General features: G+C 47.7%; 2 protein-coding genes across 5 annotated transcripts in view; both read right to left on the reverse strand.

The window, feature by feature from the left end:
• Nucleotides 1-711: 711 nt before the first annotated feature.
• On the reverse strand, nt 712-8731 carry NDUFS8 (NADH:ubiquinone oxidoreductase core subunit S8). 3 transcript variants are annotated; one of them, XM_015424188.1, is made up of 7 exons: nt 8669-8731; nt 7817-7885; nt 5013-5075; nt 4565-4654; nt 2571-2743; nt 1280-1408; nt 712-1096 (listed from the first exon to the last, which is right to left on the reverse strand). In XM_015424188.1, the coding sequence occupies exons 2-7, from the start codon at nt 7854-7856 to the stop codon at nt 965-967; spliced, it is 627 nt and encodes a 208-aa protein (XP_015279674.1). In that variant the 5' UTR covers nt 7857-7885; nt 8669-8731; the 3' UTR covers nt 712-964. The 3 variants fall into 3 exon arrangements, with proteins under 3 accessions (XP_015279674.1, XP_015279672.1, XP_015279673.1); XM_015424186.1 differs by lacking the exon at nt 8669-8731 and adding an exon at nt 8240-8353; XM_015424187.1 differs by lacking the exon at nt 8669-8731 and adding an exon at nt 8230-8353.
• Nucleotides 8732-10486: 1755 nt separating this feature from the next.
• The window catches only part of LOC107121288 (aldehyde dehydrogenase family 3 member B1-like), a 41012-nt gene continuing 33841 nt past the window's right edge, over nt 10487-17657 (reverse strand). For both annotated transcript variants that reach the window (XM_015424184.1, XM_015424185.1), the window contains exons 8-11: nt 14976-15362; nt 14240-14406; nt 12787-12886; nt 10487-11685 (exon numbers count right to left, since the gene is read on the reverse strand). In XM_015424184.1, coding sequence (XP_015279670.1) covers nt 11492-11685; nt 12787-12886; nt 14240-14406; nt 14976-15362 — 848 coding nt within the window. In that variant the 3' untranslated portion in view covers nt 10487-11491. The remainder of the gene's footprint in view (nt 11686-12786; nt 12887-14239; nt 14407-14975; nt 15363-17657) is intronic.

Below are 17657 nucleotides of genomic sequence, written 5' to 3' on the forward strand. Positions count from 1 at the left end.
AGACCCTGCCATTACGCTCCATCTGTCTCAGGCATGGAGGTGACCGTATAGCATCTTCTTCGAAGTGGGGCGATTATCTCCCCGGCCCCCAGACCAGAGGAAGACATTCCAATCTACCATTCCAAATTACATTACGATCTACAATGCTAGTGGACTTGAACTTTGTTCTGTTGCTCCAAACCAAGATGGCTGCCCACTCGAATCCACAAAGGGACAGCCACTAATCCAAGGATTCCACCTCAGTAGTGGAAGCAGCCCTCCCTGAATAGAGAATTCGATTGTGGCACTGACTTTCCATCAAAGAAAGGTGCGGCGGGGATTTCTGTCTTTGGAAGTTCTCACTTATGTAAAAAAAAAATTGCTGCACAGGGGCAGCTACCATGTCAAGCAGACTTGTGTTTACCCATCTTTTCACCTAACAGCCACCAAATTCTGCCATGAGCCTTGAGAATGATAGTGGTACCACTGAGACGTCCAACCACATTTTATAGCTCCTCTGATTTGGCTCCCCAAATGGAACACAAAGAAGAGGATATTAGTCCCACCAGAGTCCTTTTCACCGAGAAAGGTTCTCAAGCAAAAAAGATATATTAGCATAGAGTTGGGTTCCTCAATTCTTGACATTCCCCATCCACCCCCTTTTACTCATCCAACATCTTTACAGTGCCCCTCAAGCCCTCCACACACACACACACACACACACACACACACACACACACACACCCAAAAAAAGTCAGGGCTCTTCCATTAGCAGAAAGGGGGAAGCATGCTAGCTCCACAATGTGGGCTGAGGGAAAAGGCAAGAAAGAACTGTCCCACACAGTCGCCCAACTTCTCCTCTACACTCCCCGCCACCTCAAGACACAGGGAAACAAACAGTGAATGCACACACACAGTTTATTGCAGGCTTGGCTCTGGCTGGACTTGCTGGTTAGGATGCGCAAAGGCTAAGGTCAGGGCTCCATCACCGGTACAAGTAGTCAGCTTGTATGTTAGCAGCAATCTCAGCTTCCCACTTGTCACCATTGTTCAACAGCTTCTCTTTGTTGTACAGGAGCTCTTCATGCGTCTCAGTGGAGAACTCAAAGTTGGGGCCCTGCAGAAAGAGCTGAGGTCACAAACACCCAGAGAGGACCTTCTCCACCCAAAAGCTAAGGGTATTGCTTACTTTCTCTGTCTCAACTCAGGCTTCCAGACAACAAATCCAGAGTGGGCAGAAATCTACAGAACAATACCCCCTTGCTTAGCCTGAAGACTCTACACCCATCCACCCATTCACCTCCACAATGGCATCGACTGGACAGGCCTCCTGACAGAATCCACAATAGATGCATTTAGTCATGTCAATGTCATAGCGGGTGGTCCTCCGGCTGCCATCTGCACGGGGCTCTGCCTCGATGGTGATTGCCTGCAGAGGGGGCAGCAAGAGAGATGACTTACTGGCATGCAATAGTCCTCGAGTCCCCACTCCAGAGGGCAGGGCAAGCTGGCATCAGGATGCAAGAGGGGTAGTGGATTTATCTCTATTGTAATAGAATCCATGTCCTCTGGAGTCAAGAGGCAGCAGGCACAGCTAGATTTGACAGAACTGCTGAAACTGGGATATGCTGTACAGTACTATCGAAGAGAATAGCCTCAGGTCTAACAGGGACACCACACCATCAGTAGAATTCTACTGAACTCCAGCAGCAAGAAGGAACAGCCTTCCAACAAGCGTCTCCTCATCCCACTGCAATGGAGGAAACCTCTTCTTGGCATCAGCTGTACAGCCACCTATTCAGCATAAACTCCCACACAATGACAAGATTACTTTAGGAATGTAGCATATCATAGCCAGATATGTATGGATAGGGAAGTCTGCAAATCACCTGGCTCAACCATTCTTACACAGCTCAGATGGCGCAGGTAAATCCCACCAAGGTCAACGGGGTTCGTTCACAAGTAAATTGGCATAGGATGGCATCATTATGGTGAAAAAATTGGCAAACCCATCTTACTACAGAACCTTTGCTGCTTGGCTAGACACATCTCATCACCAATGGCATCATTTCCCACAGGCAATTTATCTTTCTTTCCACTGTTGTCTTCACAAAGCCCCAGGATGTATGTGAAAGGTTGTTGTTGCCTCTCTATCCTTGTACATGTCCTTTTAGAGACAAACATGAAAGAACCAGCTCACAGGCAGTTTGAGAAGAACCATTCCGCAGTACTATACCTAATGCAAATGCCATCAGAGATGGAATCTCTCTAGCCCGTGTGGTATTTTTCAGGCGCATATCTGAAAAATATCCATGCTTGATGAATCACCATAAAGAAGTAAGCCTATGTAAATTTATTTGTAAGTTAACTGTAACTCAGTTAGAACTTACCTGCTCCAGATGGGCTATGAGAAAGAATATCTCCAATGTAATATGCATGTCTCTGTATGCAGACAACTTCTAACTGCAATATGCAGCTGGTAAGTAGAAGTGGGACACTTTTACACTTGGCTCCTATGCCACATGGAGAAATCAGTATCATGAAGTTGCCTGACCAGGGCACAGGGAGACAGGTAACCACAGGGGCCTCACCTGGGCTGGGCAGATAGCTTCACAGAGCTTGCAAGCAATGCATCTCTCCTCTCCAGATGGATATCGGCGTAGGGCATGCTCCCCACGGAAGCGTGGGCTCAGGGGACCCTTCTCAAAGGGATAGTTGATAGTGGCAGGTTCCCTAAACAGATAGCTCAATGTCATAGCCAAGCCTATGGGAAAATGCACACCAAAAATTATTTACGTTAAAACACAGACCATTCCATCTCCAAAGTGCACGGCAAACTAACAATATCCCATTAAAACAACTACAATTTCAGCAGGTACAAATATCCCAAAAATGTACAACAGTGCTACAATTTACCTTTGCCTAGGCTATGCAGAAATTACTACCGGGGCTATTTTGTCTTGACTTTCAAACCACAGTGCTTTTTTTCCTAGAGGATCCGTTGTCCTGCAGTTGTCCACTTTCCGAGAATTCCCATCATTTCTCAAACCTACTTCACTATGATCTTTCACAGATCATGGCAGTCAAAGCAGGTTCTCTCATGGTGTAGATGGGAAGATTCAGATGTTTCAGCCTCCCCACCACACTGGTGCCATTTCAAAGTCCTCATCAGCTCTTGCGGCCTGGAGATTGTCTCCTTTGGCTGCCGGCTCCCCAACTGCACTTCTCCCCTGAGCTCAAGTCCTGCTCCTCAAGGCCGCTGCCTGACACTGGCCCCTCCTGTTCCAGGCACTACCCACTTGCTAGTCTACTCCTGCTGCCGCCCACCTCTCCCCCCTTCCAAGCACGGCGTGCAGAGGGGAACCGTAGCCCAGTGGAGAAGCACTCCGTAAAGCCTCCAAGGAGAGGGGATAAAGGGGGGGGCAATTTCTATCCCCCCCCCCGGTGTGCATTGGGAGGAGGACAGCAGCTGTGGCGGAAGTTCAGAGAGGAGACAGCAGGTGTGCAAATGCCCATGAGAAGAGAATGAGGAAGCACCGTCACGTGGAAGCAGTCCAGGTTCCCAGCTCAATGGTGAGCTACACTTGCGACTACCCTCTTCCCACCACCCTCACCAGCGGTGACAGGATACAATGCAGTGCTATGACAGCTACCCCCACAGCTCTGCATTTCTCAACTGTGCCCCAAAAGAGAGTGCAAGAGCCTTCCTACAACCGCCCCAGCCTAGTGCTGACTGACAGCTGCCACCACGAGGTCTTCCAGGTCTACCAGTGAGCTCCTTAGAGAAGAGCAAGATAAACATTAATAAGCTGCTTAACTTTTTAAAATATACCCAGTCTGAAATTAAAAGACTGGGCCAGGCCTCTGGAATACAGCTGCTGTGATGGAAGGAGGACAGCGGTCTCCATGCCAGTGGGAAAGCCAAAAGTAGGGGGAAACGAGCAGTAGAGGGAGAGCCCATCGTACAGATGGCTGGAGTCTGCTACGGGCTATCTGTACAATTCATTCCAAGACTATTCTAACATCTTAGCCTCAGGTCTTTCAATGCTTCTGATAAGTTTGTTTATTTATTAATTTAATTTCTATCCCACCCTCCCTGTGAACAGGCTGAGGGCAGGTGACGACGTGAAAATTATAACAGTGATCACATTAACGTTCTAATAACTTCAATTAAGATCACACACAAAAATAAAGATGGCATTCTGAAAATCATACTATCCCAGTTCTGTTTCAGATAATGATATTCTGATATGGCTTGAGCCAAGGATTCCCGAGTTAACTAGCTCCCTGCCAGCAGCAGCTGGACAGGGACTTTGAGCAGGAGGGGCTGACAGTATTGGGCGCCCGCTGCCTCAATGAACCATGGCAAGGACACAGTCCACAACTCCCCCCCCCCGCTGCCTCCATCATGGCTCAGGACAGGGCTGCCGGGGTGAGTGAAAACGGAGGAAGCCGTTAGCCTTGGCGCAGCAATCCATTCTATGCCTTCATGATTCCGACTCTTCCCCTCTTCCCCACCTACCCAATACCACAGGGTCACATAACATATTTTTACTACCCCATCCTATTCCAGAATCATCCTCACCTCGTATGAGCTCCGTCCACAGTAGGGTCTGTGCAGCTCTGTCCGTGATAGATTTCATGTCTGTCGGCTCCTCTTTTACATTTACATATTCTGCAGTCCCCCGAAAAGATAAATAAATACAATCCTCATGACAAAATCTATTGTGGAAGTAGTGCAGGCAAAGATCCTACATGGCAATGATCGTGGAAACAGAAATGTCTGTCAAAGCAAGTGTTCATGCACCATTCTCAGAGCGACTGTGCCTATTATATGTGCATGATGTTATCTTCTGGATGACATGGACAGCATTAAAGGGGAAACGAAGCAAAGCTGAATTTTGTACTCCCTAAAAGGAGCAGCTCTTGTTCCTGTGAGGTAAAAGAGAGCCTGTTGAACCAAATTATATTCCAGGCAAGCAGTTGCTATATCCCTGACAGAATCTTGTGTGTGGACATGAAGCTATACTTACTGTAGGAGGCTTTTGGGACTGTGTTGCTGAGGAATCGAGCAAGGCTCAGGCACACCGGAGGCCCTAAGGAAAAACAGAAAGGTTGGACAACTTGCCATAGAGAAGGGGTTACGGACCCCTGAAGCCCAGCACAGCAGAATAAATACTGGAATTGTCTAAACCGTAACCTAATCAGAGTCTTTCCTAGAAGATCACTTCCAAACCATTAGCACAAGATGCCAGGACATACCATCAAGCTACTTCAGCCAACAGAGGCCCAGGTCACAGACAGGAACTGAAACATGGCCTTGAGAATATTAGCCACCCAATGAATGCAATGACCAAGCAGAGATCTGACCCCCACAATCCAGATTGTCTGTCTGGATACCACAAAACTGTCGATGCTTACTGGAAACAGAGTGAGCACTTACTTCTCTGTGACAAGAGTTTAAAATGTCAGCGCTCTACTTTAGAAAGAGCAAGTAGTGTTTAGGGAGATATCATGAGAGGTTTATAAAATTATGAATGGTGCAGAGAAAATGGACAAAGGACTCATTTGGGCCGACTCAGAACACTAAAACGCAGAATTACCTAATGAAGGTTTGAAACGGACAAAAAGTACTACACACGAGGGGGGAAAGTACTTCACTGCAAAATGCTGTGACATCCACTAGCACAGCTTAAAACAAAGAACTAGACAGACCCACAGAGGAGATAGATCTATCAACTAATATTCACTGTTAAACAGTGAGAACAAAACAGAGCTTCCATATTTAGAGTTATATCAGAGATCACAACAAACAACAGGAGCATCCTATCCCTTTCATACCATTTCTGGTCTTCCAAAAATTATCTGGTTGGCAATTGTCGGAAACTAGATGTCAAAATAGATGGACTTTTGATTTGATACAGCAGAGCTCTTCTTAATTTCTGCCCATCAAAAGCAGAGAAAGCATTCTACAGTCTTCTCCCCGCCCAACTACATATCTTCTTGTTAAAATGATGAACTCTCAGTGAGTTTATGAAATAAACCCAACTCTTACACACACTATAGAAGGAAGAAAATTATTAAGCAGTCTCCAGTTACTTTGTTTATTCCATATCTACCAGGCACCACAGCTCAAAACACTGCATCGCCAATAGTGAATTTCAGAACCTCAGTACTATTTTCTAGTCCCCCTCACACTTTACTTCAAGCCACATCACCACCAACTACATATACTGTGTGCTCAGGATCTGGTATTTAGATGTACACTAGGGAATAACTAAAATTAGTACTTTGGGAAACTCTAGAACAAGGTGTGCTGTTTTTAAAGTAATACTAATTGTCTGCTGCAAAGTTGCAACCTACTCATGGTGACCCCAGGACCATGGCCGTTCCAATGCAAGAGATGAGCAGAGGTAGTGTGCCATCTTCTTCTCCTTCTGCATAACAACCCGAGTCTTCCTTGCTGTTTTCCCATCCAAGTACTAACCCTAGCCAATCCTGCTTAGCTTCCAGGATCTGATGAGATGGGGTAAGTTGAGGCTATTTTGTACAGTCCAATAAGGTCAAAAGCATAAAATCTTAATGTATGAGATCTCAAATAAGTGTTCAGAATCTAACAGGAAATCTACCTTATCACCTGCTAGCAGAATTCCATTTGGACGCCCACTCACTCCGAAGGATGTTTGACACCATCATAGAACATTAGAGTTGAAAGGGACCTTGCAGGTCATCTAGTCCAACCCCCTGCACTCTGCAGGGGCATAGCCGAAAGATAGCCCTACAACATTACTGTAATTTTATCCTAGCATGCTATCTGTGAAAGGGAAAGGACCCCAGAAACACAAAGCTTGAAAAGAGAGCTACCTTGCCAATACTCGGCACACTTCAAAGGACAGGATAAATACATACCTCTTGTATTGCACCAATATGATAGTGACAAGCCGGCATTCTGCATTTTGGCCTGAGTAGCTATCAATCCTCTACATAAGTGAACTGTAGAGACTGTGAGGAGTTCACACCTCCTCTACCAATGACCTACACCTCTCTCAGAAGGCCAGCCCCACATCTGCAAAATGACTGGTTTAGAGGGCAGTCACTGTGGCATCATGCCATGGGGGACAGGAGGCCACCGGCTCGGAGTAAAAAGACGTACTCATGTCTATTCAGAGGGAAGTCTCACCGGGTTCAATGGGGCTTCCTTTCCAAGCAGCATGCATGAGAGTATGGCCTTGCAATCCAGCATTATCATTTCCTAGCATCCATCATTTATGCAGCTAGAGGACCATGACTCAAATGCTAAAGAACTTTATCACTCTTATCACATTTAGTCACACAATACTGAGACTTGTCACATGCCCCAAACAGCACAGCAAATGTGGTGGATTGTCAAGTATTTGAACCCGGGCCTCCCTCCGCAGTCACTTCAACAGTTTTATCTACAGCATAGTACATAGTATGTATTTATTTATTTACATTGCATTTATATACTGCCCATGACTGAACAACAACAACATGACCCCTAATGGGTCTCAGAGCAGTTTACAGTGTACTGCTACTGGTATAGTCGCAGTAGTTAACCTACCTAGGGCCACAGATTTTTTAGGGGGGGACTTCCCTACCGACACCCTTGTTGGTGGCGCGTTCTCTCTTCTTTCCGGTGGGGTATAGCTACAGTACCTCCAGCACGAATAGCCCTTGAACCCTCCACCCCTGACGGCATTCAGCATCACAGACCAAAATTAGTATCCTGGTGTTACCCACAGGAAACAAGGCAGGCAGGCAAGGATCAGACCCAAACCCAGCCCTGGAGCAAAACGTCTCCTTCCTGCAGCCCTACCTGCTCGGGAAGCTTGGCTCACCATCCAGAAGGCAGGCATCCTCAACACCAGGAGTGCAGCGGATTCCCCTGTGGAGGAGAGAGAGAGAGAGGCAGGCAGGCAGGTGAGCGGTCAGAGTCCCCCTGCGGCCACTCCGGGGTGACCCACGAGCAATGTCCCCTCTAAGCTGTGGAGTCTCGTGAGCAAAAATTCTACTTTGTGAGCCGCTGGCATTAAAGTTGCGAGCGAGGCATTTGGATACTGCATCCATCAGTTTGCTCTGGAGCCCCATCCTTCCCGAGCGGAGACAAAAAATGTGTGCGCTGGAGGCTAAAGAACTGTGGGCTGGCTCACACGAACTCAGCTTAGAGGGAACACTGGCCACGAGGGTTTCGACAGTGTCGGGATGTGCCCGAAGGACCCTTCCCCGCACCTGCTGCTACCTGCGCGCCTCTGAAGCGGGAGATGCCGCCCGAGGTTGACCTCCGCGGCTCCTTCGCCCAACACAGGTGACACCGCCGAGCGAGCCGCCCCGTCCGGCCGGCATGACTTGGCGCATGCGCTGTCGGGCGGACGGGCTTGATAACGCATGCGCGTAGCGGAATTTTGACGGTGCAAGGCAGACGCATGCGCGCGGCTGGCCGCGCGCATGCGTCTGCCTTGCACCGTCAAAATTCCGCTACGCGCATGCGTTATCAGGCCCGTCAGCGCATGCGCCAAGTCATGCCCTCTGCGACCGTCCGTGAAGGTGAAGATGCTGAGGGGTACCCTCCCTCCCTCCCTCCCTCCGCATAGGAAGAATCCCTCGGAGTCTGGCAGGACGATCCACCTGCCCAGCCACCCGGCGACAGGAAGGGGCCGGGGGGACTCACCCGCGAGCGACCACCGACCCCACAGCTCTGCTCCGAGGCGCCGGGGACCCGGGAGAGCGACGGTGGCCAATGACCGCCTGGCCGCATTCTCATTGGCCGAAGGAGCCCCGAGGGGGGCGGGACTTTCTCTTTGGTTGGTTAGAAGGCTGGGGGACGGCAGGATGCTTTGTTGTTGTTGTTGTTGTTGTTGTTCAGTGGCACAGTCGAGCCCGACTCTCCGCGACCCCATCATGGACCAGATCACGCCCAATGTTCCCTCTAAGCTGTGGGGCCTTGTGAGCAAAAATTCTACTTTGTGAGCTGCTGGCATTAAAGTGGTGAGCGAGGCATTTGGCTACTGCATAAATTAGTTTGCTCTGGAGCTGTTCTTCCTGAGCTAAGACAAAAATGCGTGAGCCAGAGGCTAAAAAACTGTGAGCTAGCTCACACTAACTCAGCTTAGAGGGAACACTGATCACGCCAGGCCCTCCTGTCTTCCGCTGTCCTCTGAAGTTGGCTCAGTTTCATGTTCGTTGCATCTGTGACACTGTCTAACCATCTCATCCTTTGAATGCTTAGGTGGAGTATAGAAAGAGGTCTCTGACAACAACTGTCCGTGATTGGCTGCAATAAACTTCAGAAAGCACGTGGATTGGAGAACAGGTTTTAGTGAAGGGTCGCAGGTACTTGTTGGGAGTGTCGCCTGTCTTCCTTCTCGCAGGTAGCCCTGTTGGACCGTCTGAAGCAGCAGAACACAGTGTCTGAAGAAGTGTGCCTTGCGCACGGAAGCCTGTTGTTGTTGTTGTTGTTGTTCAGTCGCACAATCGAGTCCGACTCTTCGCGACCCCATGGACCAGCTCCCGCCAGGCCCTCCTGTCCTCCGCCGTCCTCTGAAGTTTGCTTGAATAAATTTTTGTTGGTCTTAAAGGTGCCCCCACAGGACGACTTTTCCCCCCTTAAAACACCTTTATTTTCCTCTCCCCCGTAAAAAGCACACTTTGGCAGCCATTCCCCCACCACCACCACACACACACACACACTAAACATCCCAGCAGACTCCTCCGGCAATCCCATTGGCGAAGGCATGCCCTTAAGGGGGTGGGGCCAACATCTGTCACTACAGTTTTTTCGTTTGAACAAATGAGGTATATACCCTATCTTCTCTTACCATTTTCTGCAGAGCAAACCTATATAATGGCCACTAAATAAACATACAAACAGATTCCAAGCCCCACCTCTGTACAGGAGGGTTGACAAATTTTCTTTGGCTCCAGGAGACAGCCCCAAAATTTTGGAGCCAGGCTAATTTTTCAGCCTTCATGTTTTGGCCTTTTACTGACTCTGGCTTGGATCCTGTGAACAAGTTCCACGCAGGCTAGATAGTATCCACCACAGAGAGTGCTTCCTCTTCCTCTAAAATCTCCATTTGTTCAAGGCCCCGTTGAAAACCACTGATCTTGAGCGGGAGGGAGGGAGGGAGAGGGGTGGTCGTGGGCTGCACACTCAGCTGGCAAACAGACCCTTTGCTCTTTTTGTGAGCCAAGCATGTGATCCCTCCGTCCTTCCTGCTCGATTTAAAGGGGCCTCCAGCTGGTCAGCAGGCCATGTGGTCCCCGTCGATCAGCTGAAGCCCTTTAAGCTGGGGAGGGAGAGGGGTGGCCAGGTGGGTGGTTGCTCTTGGGGGCGGGGTTTGGGGGGCATCTCCACCCACCCCCAGAATGCCCCCCAAATCCCCCCTCTGGAGCGATGAGGGGACCTGGCAACTCTAAACTAGATGCTCTGCAAATGCTGTGCAAAGAATAATAATAAACAGTCAAGAAGAACTGACATGAAGGTTTGATGTGAGATCTTTATTACAGAAGCAAAACACGGACTTGCAAACGGCAGAGCTATGCAAGACATGTCAGTAAGGCTGCAATCCTAAACATAGTTACTATGGAGAAAGTCCTTTTGAATTTGGTAGGCTTTATTTCTTAGGTGCAAGCTGCAGCTATTGATGGGGGGGGGGGGATCTGAATTCTGGGTATGATTACTGTGCAGAAAGTGATAGTGAAAAAATTGTGGCCTGCCAGAAAAGTTATCTCTATGAAAGCAAGCTTGGCTACATGGGAGATACATGAGTAACAGAAGGACTGCTTGCATTGGTTCTACTTCTGAATCTGTTTGGACTTAAACTGCCTTTACACTTTCATCCATACATTCTGTTATCATTCCTTAGAGACCTCAGTATTCGTCCTTCTGCTTTCATTGTACTAATTTGGTTACACTAATGTAGACGACTACTTCACTAAACAGATGGGACAGTCCTCTTGGAAAAGGACTGGAAACTAAATCAGGTGCAGAACTGGTTTTCATAAAATAATTCAAATGGAAATTAAACTGCCATCCTGAAGCAACACTTTGCACTGTCTTCGGTTAATGGTACTGGTTTGTCCTAATTGGAGAAAATTCAGCGTAGGAATGGAGGGTGTATCGTTCAATTGCATTAAACCACATTTACTAGTCCTTTGCATTTTCTTACCCTTCCCAGCAATGGGCAAAGATAGACAGGAGCAACACAGATATGTCCTACCTAGTACCACACTGAACATTTATACACAAGACCTACAAGAGTGAGATTATAATGGGTGCAAGGTTAGAGGTAAGATAACTGGCCGGGAGCCAAGTCAGGGGGCAAGGTTTCTGGAGAAGGCCAAGCCTTTGCAGTAGCCTTTTTTAGGAGGTGTCACTAGATTCTACAAACAGCAAAGGAGACAGAAACGGTCCTTCTCTCCTGCGGGCTGCAGCTCAGTTCCTTCTAGCAGCCCATCTGAACAAAAGGCCTCTGCTGTTGAGGGAGTTCATTCACAGCAGGGTGCAAGGGTTCCAGCGCCTCACATCCGTGCCAAACTTCAGTATTCGCAGCTTGCTTTCAGTGTAGGGTGGGTAGCGTACAGAGTTGACTGTTTCAAAGGCCATGGAGCGAATCATGCAGCCACGTTGGTGAGTAAAAGTGTCGAAGCTGAACCTGCCATGATATTTGCCAAGCCCACTGCATCCTGCAATAGATTCACAAAGAAAGTATGCAGATCAAATCCTATGCAAAGGCTCTATCCATTCTTCTTCACCCAGGCAAGATCACAAGTGTTCCCATTTAATGTTGCTAACATTTACACAGTACGTTTACACTCTGTTTTCAAGCTTGTTCAGACATTATGTTGTATCTCTAAGTAGTAAGGTAAAGGTTTCCCTCGCTTGAAAGCCAGTCAAATCCGACTAGCAGAAGATCCAGCGCTGTCCAAAGACATTTCCGTGGTCACGTGGCCGGCATGACTAGACGCTGAGGCGCACAGAACGCTGTTACCTTCCCACCGAAGCGGTACCTATTCATCTACTTGCAATTGCTTGCTTTCGAACTGCTGGGTTGGCAGGAGCTGGGACCAGAGACGGGAGCTCACTCCGTCATGTGGCACTTGGGTCTCGAACTGCTGAACTACCGACCTTCCGGTCTGCAGTTCAGTGGCTTAACCACTTGAGCCACCGCAGCCCATCTCTACGCAGTGGCTGAGGTTATTCGATAAAAGTCAGCTAGGCCTTGCCAGGGAATATAAGCTACCTATCTCTAGTCTATAACAAGAAGTTGTAGCAGCCGTAAATAGGGAATGTGCTTGGGGACAGTGCTATGATGCTTGTATAGACATCATGCTCTAGAGCCACTGAAAAAGCTGATTCACACACTAAGAGAGGCAGGGCAGACTCTGCTCTTTACTGTCATTTGTGTAAGAAAGGGGGTTCCAGGTTGAAGGTTTCAAGGAGGAGGCAGCAGACTCCCCTGCCTGTTGATGACTTTTCGTACATATCTTATACATCAATTAAGTCATCTGCTGCTTAACACGAAAGATTTGGCTTAATTATTTAGCTACTTACTTGGAATTAATTCCTGTTGCACCTTGTTGCATGAGGACTGCGAAAGTGCAAGGAGCAGTTCGGGAACCTATCGAGATAACAGTTTTGCCCCTCCTGGTTCCAGAGATAATTTCAAAAAGAAATGCTGCCGCTATAATTTTACATGCTGCCCGTGAGAACGGAGGGAATGCCATGGAGGACGATTGCAGAAGGAAGAGACAGAAACAGTATAGGAGATAAAGAGCTAGTCATACCAAGTCCACCAAACGGTAGGGAGACCAACGTCATATGCATCAGGCCATCATTCCCAGAAAAGCAACCACTGCTGGTGCAGTCCAATACCCGGTGCAAAATCTAAGGAAAGAGGGGGGGGAAACTATCAAGAGTCACATTTCCCACAACCATTTCAGCTCAGGAAAACAGTGCTGGGGGGGGGGGGCTTAAACCCCTTCTCCTACCACACTATGCTCCTGAGACAAATCTTGCTTTAGACCCCTGAAGTTGTATCTGACTAAAAGGAATAGAGTGGGTCAGGGAAATAGTTAGATAACAGCCGATATTAGCACATTTGGGCCTAACACTGCTACTTCTCGGGTGGATTTTGTAGCCAGTACAGCCAGGATTTCACGACAAGCAACAGATACTACTAAGCCTTTGAGGTTTATATGCAGGTATGTATATGTAAGATGATGACAGAGTAACACATTCACAGTGGCAGTTCATGCAATAATCCTGTCTTTCCAACTGTGCTAAGGTAATTTAACACCCATAAATGAGTAAAAAAATTATAATAATGAAAAAGGCCATCTTAGCCAGCTAAAATCAAAGCCTAAAAAGCAATCACACCTACTATAATATCCTCTTCTGCTTCAGTGTTAGAAGCATATATGAAAGGCTTCTTTTAGAAAATAATTTTTAAACATTTCTAAGATCATTTTCAGATGGAAAGGTCTTTTCCTGGAAGAATAGCATTTTCATTGGGTAACACCCAGTGTTGGACAAAGTGCAAAACCCTCAAAAGAGTATAAGTGGGGGAGGGGGAGAGATTATGAACACAGTGGGGTTCACAGTAGCACTTGTAAGTGGGGGAGGGGACCATGTAGTGATGTCATAGCCAGTGATGTCATAGCCACCATAAACTGGGTGGCCCCAGGACTAAAGCAATCATCTCCCCCATGCCAAAAACTCCCACAGCAGTCATTCTAGTTGGGTCGGAGTCACCGTTTAATACTAATCACACCTCCAGATGGAATAGCTGACGAACAGAGATTTCCCCCATAACATGGTGGTGGACAGTACTGTCCAGTCGCAGCCAACTTATGGCGACCTTGTAGGGGTTTCAAGGCAAGAGACATGGCCTGCCATTGTTTGCCTCTGCTTAGTGGCCCTGGACTTCCTCAGTGGTCTCCCATCCAAGTACTAACCAGGAGCAACTGCTTAGCTTTCGAGATCTGGCAAGATCAGGCTAGCCTGGGCCAGCATAACATACCCAGAGATTTTCCCAATAGCAACATGCATTGTTGTTGCCTTATACTTGAGGCAACAACAGCCACCCACACAGGGCAATCTGGATCGCTTAAGAGATCCTAAGCAACTTCTGCTTTCCAAGAGCTGGGAACCCCAAAAAGGAGGTGAACTTTATGATATTTTATATTGTTATCTGGTCCCAGCCTCCTGTATAGGGCTGGCTACGAGAACAAAGCATACCTGGCGGTTACAGGAGTAAGCATAGGCAAGCAGTGGGCGGTCCCTGCAATTGATATATTGAATGGCTTCTTCCAAGCCTGCCACGGTGAAAATGGGCAAGATAGGCCCGAAGATTTCCTGCTGCATGACTGGTTCCCATTCCTTAACATCAGCCAGCACTGTGGGAGCTGTGGACAAGAGAGAACATCATATTGGAACATGCAAGGTCTATTGTGCACAGAGAAGACAACAAGAACATCCTGCAGGGGGCAGCAGAGGGGACAACTAGTTGGCATAGTGAGATTAGGGACTTCCTACTATTTTCAAATAGTCTCCTTCCTGTCCCCGATTGGCTCAATTGGGGTTTTTCCTGCTCCTGCTGAGAACAGTTCATTACTGACTCCCCCCCAGACAATCAGACTTCTCTTTCTCTCTCCTCTTTCTTACAAAGTTTGTTCTCTTCTTAATAAACTAACTTTATTCTTTAAACAGCTTGTGCTCCACTTTACTGCATATCTACACTCTGCCAACACATCAAGCCAGGTTATGCTCCTATACAGCTGCCATATCTGACCTTGAGGCTGCTCTTCCCAATACACAAGCCCAATACACAACTGCAGGACTTTCTTCTTTGTTCCGTCAAATCCTGACTCACATGGAAAAAAGCACTTTATAACAAGCCTTCTGTACACCACAAACCGAGGGTTTTCCTCTCTTTCTGTCATCCCTACTCCCCAGCATTAGCCTACTTGCTCACCAATGTAACGGTCACACTCATCTGTCTCCCCACCAATGGCCACTCGGCCACAGTCTAGAAGTGCACGGACACGTTGGAAATGCTTGTCGTTGATCATGCGGGCAAAGTCAGGTGATTCCTGAGGATTGCAGCCATAGAAACAACGAATAGCATGACGTAAGCATGGGATCAGCCTGTCTTGAGTATCAGCAGTACAAATCACGTAATTTGGTGCAAGGCAGCTCTGTCCAGCATTGACGAACTTTGTCCATACTATTCTGTTGGCTGCATTCTGGAAATTGCAGCAGCAATCCACATAGCAGGGATTTTGGCCTCCCAGCTCCAGAGTCAACGGTGTCAGATGTTTGGCTGCTGCACTCATGACAACTTTCCCAACATTGGTACTCCCTGTAGAAGTAAAACAAAAATTTGGGTGATCAAAAAGAGATATGCTGTTTCAGCTCCAAGAAAACTCACTCCTGTACCTAAAAAACAAACAAAAATACCCACACAAAAACACAAAGGTGCAAAAATTTGGAGCCAGGTGAGTGTGGGGTACCCCATAGCCAGGCAACCTTTAGGGTGATGAAAAAATGCACTTGTATCCCTGTGAAAATTTTAGCATGCTAGTAAACTGGGAGGGGGTGGGTGGGTCTCTTGGATAGACACATTGCTTATAGATTTAGCTACATTCTAACTGTTGCTTACTTGGATTAGAAGTGTTTGGGAGAAAGAGCACTGTAGTCCTATGGCATTTTTGTAATTTTTGCTTTCTTTTCAGCAGGGGTCGTTTCCTAGAAAAAGAGCTAGGGGAACTCATTAGCATAATACTCATTAGCATATGCCACACCCCCTGACATCACCGGAAGTGTGTCACAAGGCCACACACCCTGACATCACCGGAAGTGTGTCATAAGGCCACACACCCCACCCCCAACGGTCCCGGCCGCCGCCGCCGGCCTTGCAGCTCCACTGCCGAGCCCCATGAGGGGCCCGGCGGTGGAGCTGCAAGGCCCGCGGGAGTGCAAGGAAGCCCCGCGAAGGCCCTCCCTGGCCCCAGGCAGGCAGGGGTGGGGAGAGGCAGGGGGGAAGCAACTTACCCTCCCTCTTCTCCTGCCTCCTCCTGGCTGAATGAGGGCCGGAAGCGGGGCGGCCGGAAGCAGGGGACGGGGCTTTGTCATGTGCCCCGCCCCCCGTACCTCACCTGGGGGAACTGCGATCCCCCGCGATTCCCCCCCGAAATGACCTCTGCTTTTCAGATATACCAGTTCTTAAAAGACATGTAGGAGTACATGGGAACAGGCAGTCCTTCAGAAACCCTGATCAGAAACCAGGGCTGATTCCACAAGGAGCATGAAACTGCACACCCTTTGTGGAAGCAGCAATAAGCAAGCTAGAGGCAGTCGGGGATAGACCTGTGAAAAAATCCCCTTGTGGAAGCAGGCCATGTTCAAATGTAAAGGTTAAAACCAGTACCCTGAATTTCCCTTGAAAGTCAAAATGATCTTTTAAGACAGCTCTAATACAAGCTGGGAAGGTGGCATGTTATAGCCTGGTCTTGTCAGATCTTGGAAGCTAAGCAAGGTCAGTTTTTGGATGGGAGACCATGGAGGAAGGCTTTGCAGAAGGTGGCAATGGCAAACCACTTCTGCTTCTCACTTGGCTCGAAGGCCCTTTGCCAGGGTTGCTGCAAATTAGTTGTGACTTGGCAGCACATATGTACATACATATGATACAAGCACTACGGCTAGTAGCAGTATTTTGAACCTGTCAAAGTTTCAAAAAGATTTTTGAGGGCAGGCCAATTTACAGTGCATTACATTAATTGAACCATCAGCTGACAGGATGACATTAACTGTGGCTAGATAATTTTTCTCCCGAGCAGCTCAGAAGTGGTGTGCCAGCTAAAGATGGCTAAAGAAATGGTCTGGTATGGCTGCCATGTCAGCGTCAATGGAATAAGCTGGATCTACCAGCACCCCCCCCCCCAGCATTCGGTTTTACCCAAACCAAAATTGTACCTGAAAGTAGCAATGAGCATTTCTCTCCTGAATTTTTGGGAGTTTTTTTGGATTCTGGGGAGGTACAGGAATGGGGAGGGAAAGAGAGAAAGCTCACCAGGAAACAGCTGTTAGTTGGTGTAACAGACACCCTAAAACCTTACTAGGCTCAAGAGGGCCACCTAAGAGCATCTGTGATCTTGGACTCTGAGGGTTTCTACTAGAATGACCCATTCATTTCCATTCCACATTGGACCATCCTGCCTGACTTAATCTTCTTTGTACAAAGGCTAGACCACCTATTTGCCATGGAAGTTCAGAGCCATTACCAGATGCTTAAAGGGGGTGGGACTATATTTTTTTAATTCTCTGATTTGTAACAGTGGCCTCTGACATCAGAGATGGAGTTTTGCATGACATTCACTGACCACTGAAGAAGGCCAATGGGCTGAAACATGTACAGTCAGCGACAATAATGGTCATTTTTTGTCACTGTACATTTGTCACTGTACATTTTGATTCTTAATTGAGGCTATCACCAGAACCAATATCTGTTTTTTAATCTACTTTGTAATAAATACATGTATATTTTTGTATATGTGACTGTATTGAGCCTATACATTCAGATCTTCTTAACCTTTAGGTTCTTAATTCAGTTCAGTTTGGGTTAAATCCTGCCCACCTTTTGTCATTTCCTCTTTCC

Source organism: Gekko japonicus, unplaced genomic scaffold, assembly GCF_001447785.1.
Source record: "Gekko japonicus isolate JY-2015 unplaced genomic scaffold, Gekko_japonicus_V1.1 scaffold1380, whole genome shotgun sequence".
In the NCBI taxonomy this organism is placed as follows: domain Eukaryota; kingdom Metazoa; phylum Chordata; class Lepidosauria; order Squamata; family Gekkonidae; genus Gekko; species Gekko japonicus.

What these genes read in the sequence shown, in the direction of transcription:
- NDUFS8 (XM_015424188.1), bottom strand. Translation starts at nt 7,856, where the DNA reads ATGCCTGCCTTCTGGATGGTGAGCCAAGCTTCCCGAGCAG. An exon ending in AGTCCCAAAAGCCTCCTACA is followed by an intron (nt 4,655 to 5,012) that starts GTAAGTATAGCT and finishes GGGGGACTGCAG; the next exon opens with AATATGTAAATGTAAAAGAG. An exon ending in AAGCTATCTGCCCAGCCCAG is followed by an intron (nt 1,409 to 2,570) that starts GTGAGGCCCCTG and finishes CCCCCTCTGCAG; the next exon opens with GCAATCACCATCGAGGCAGA.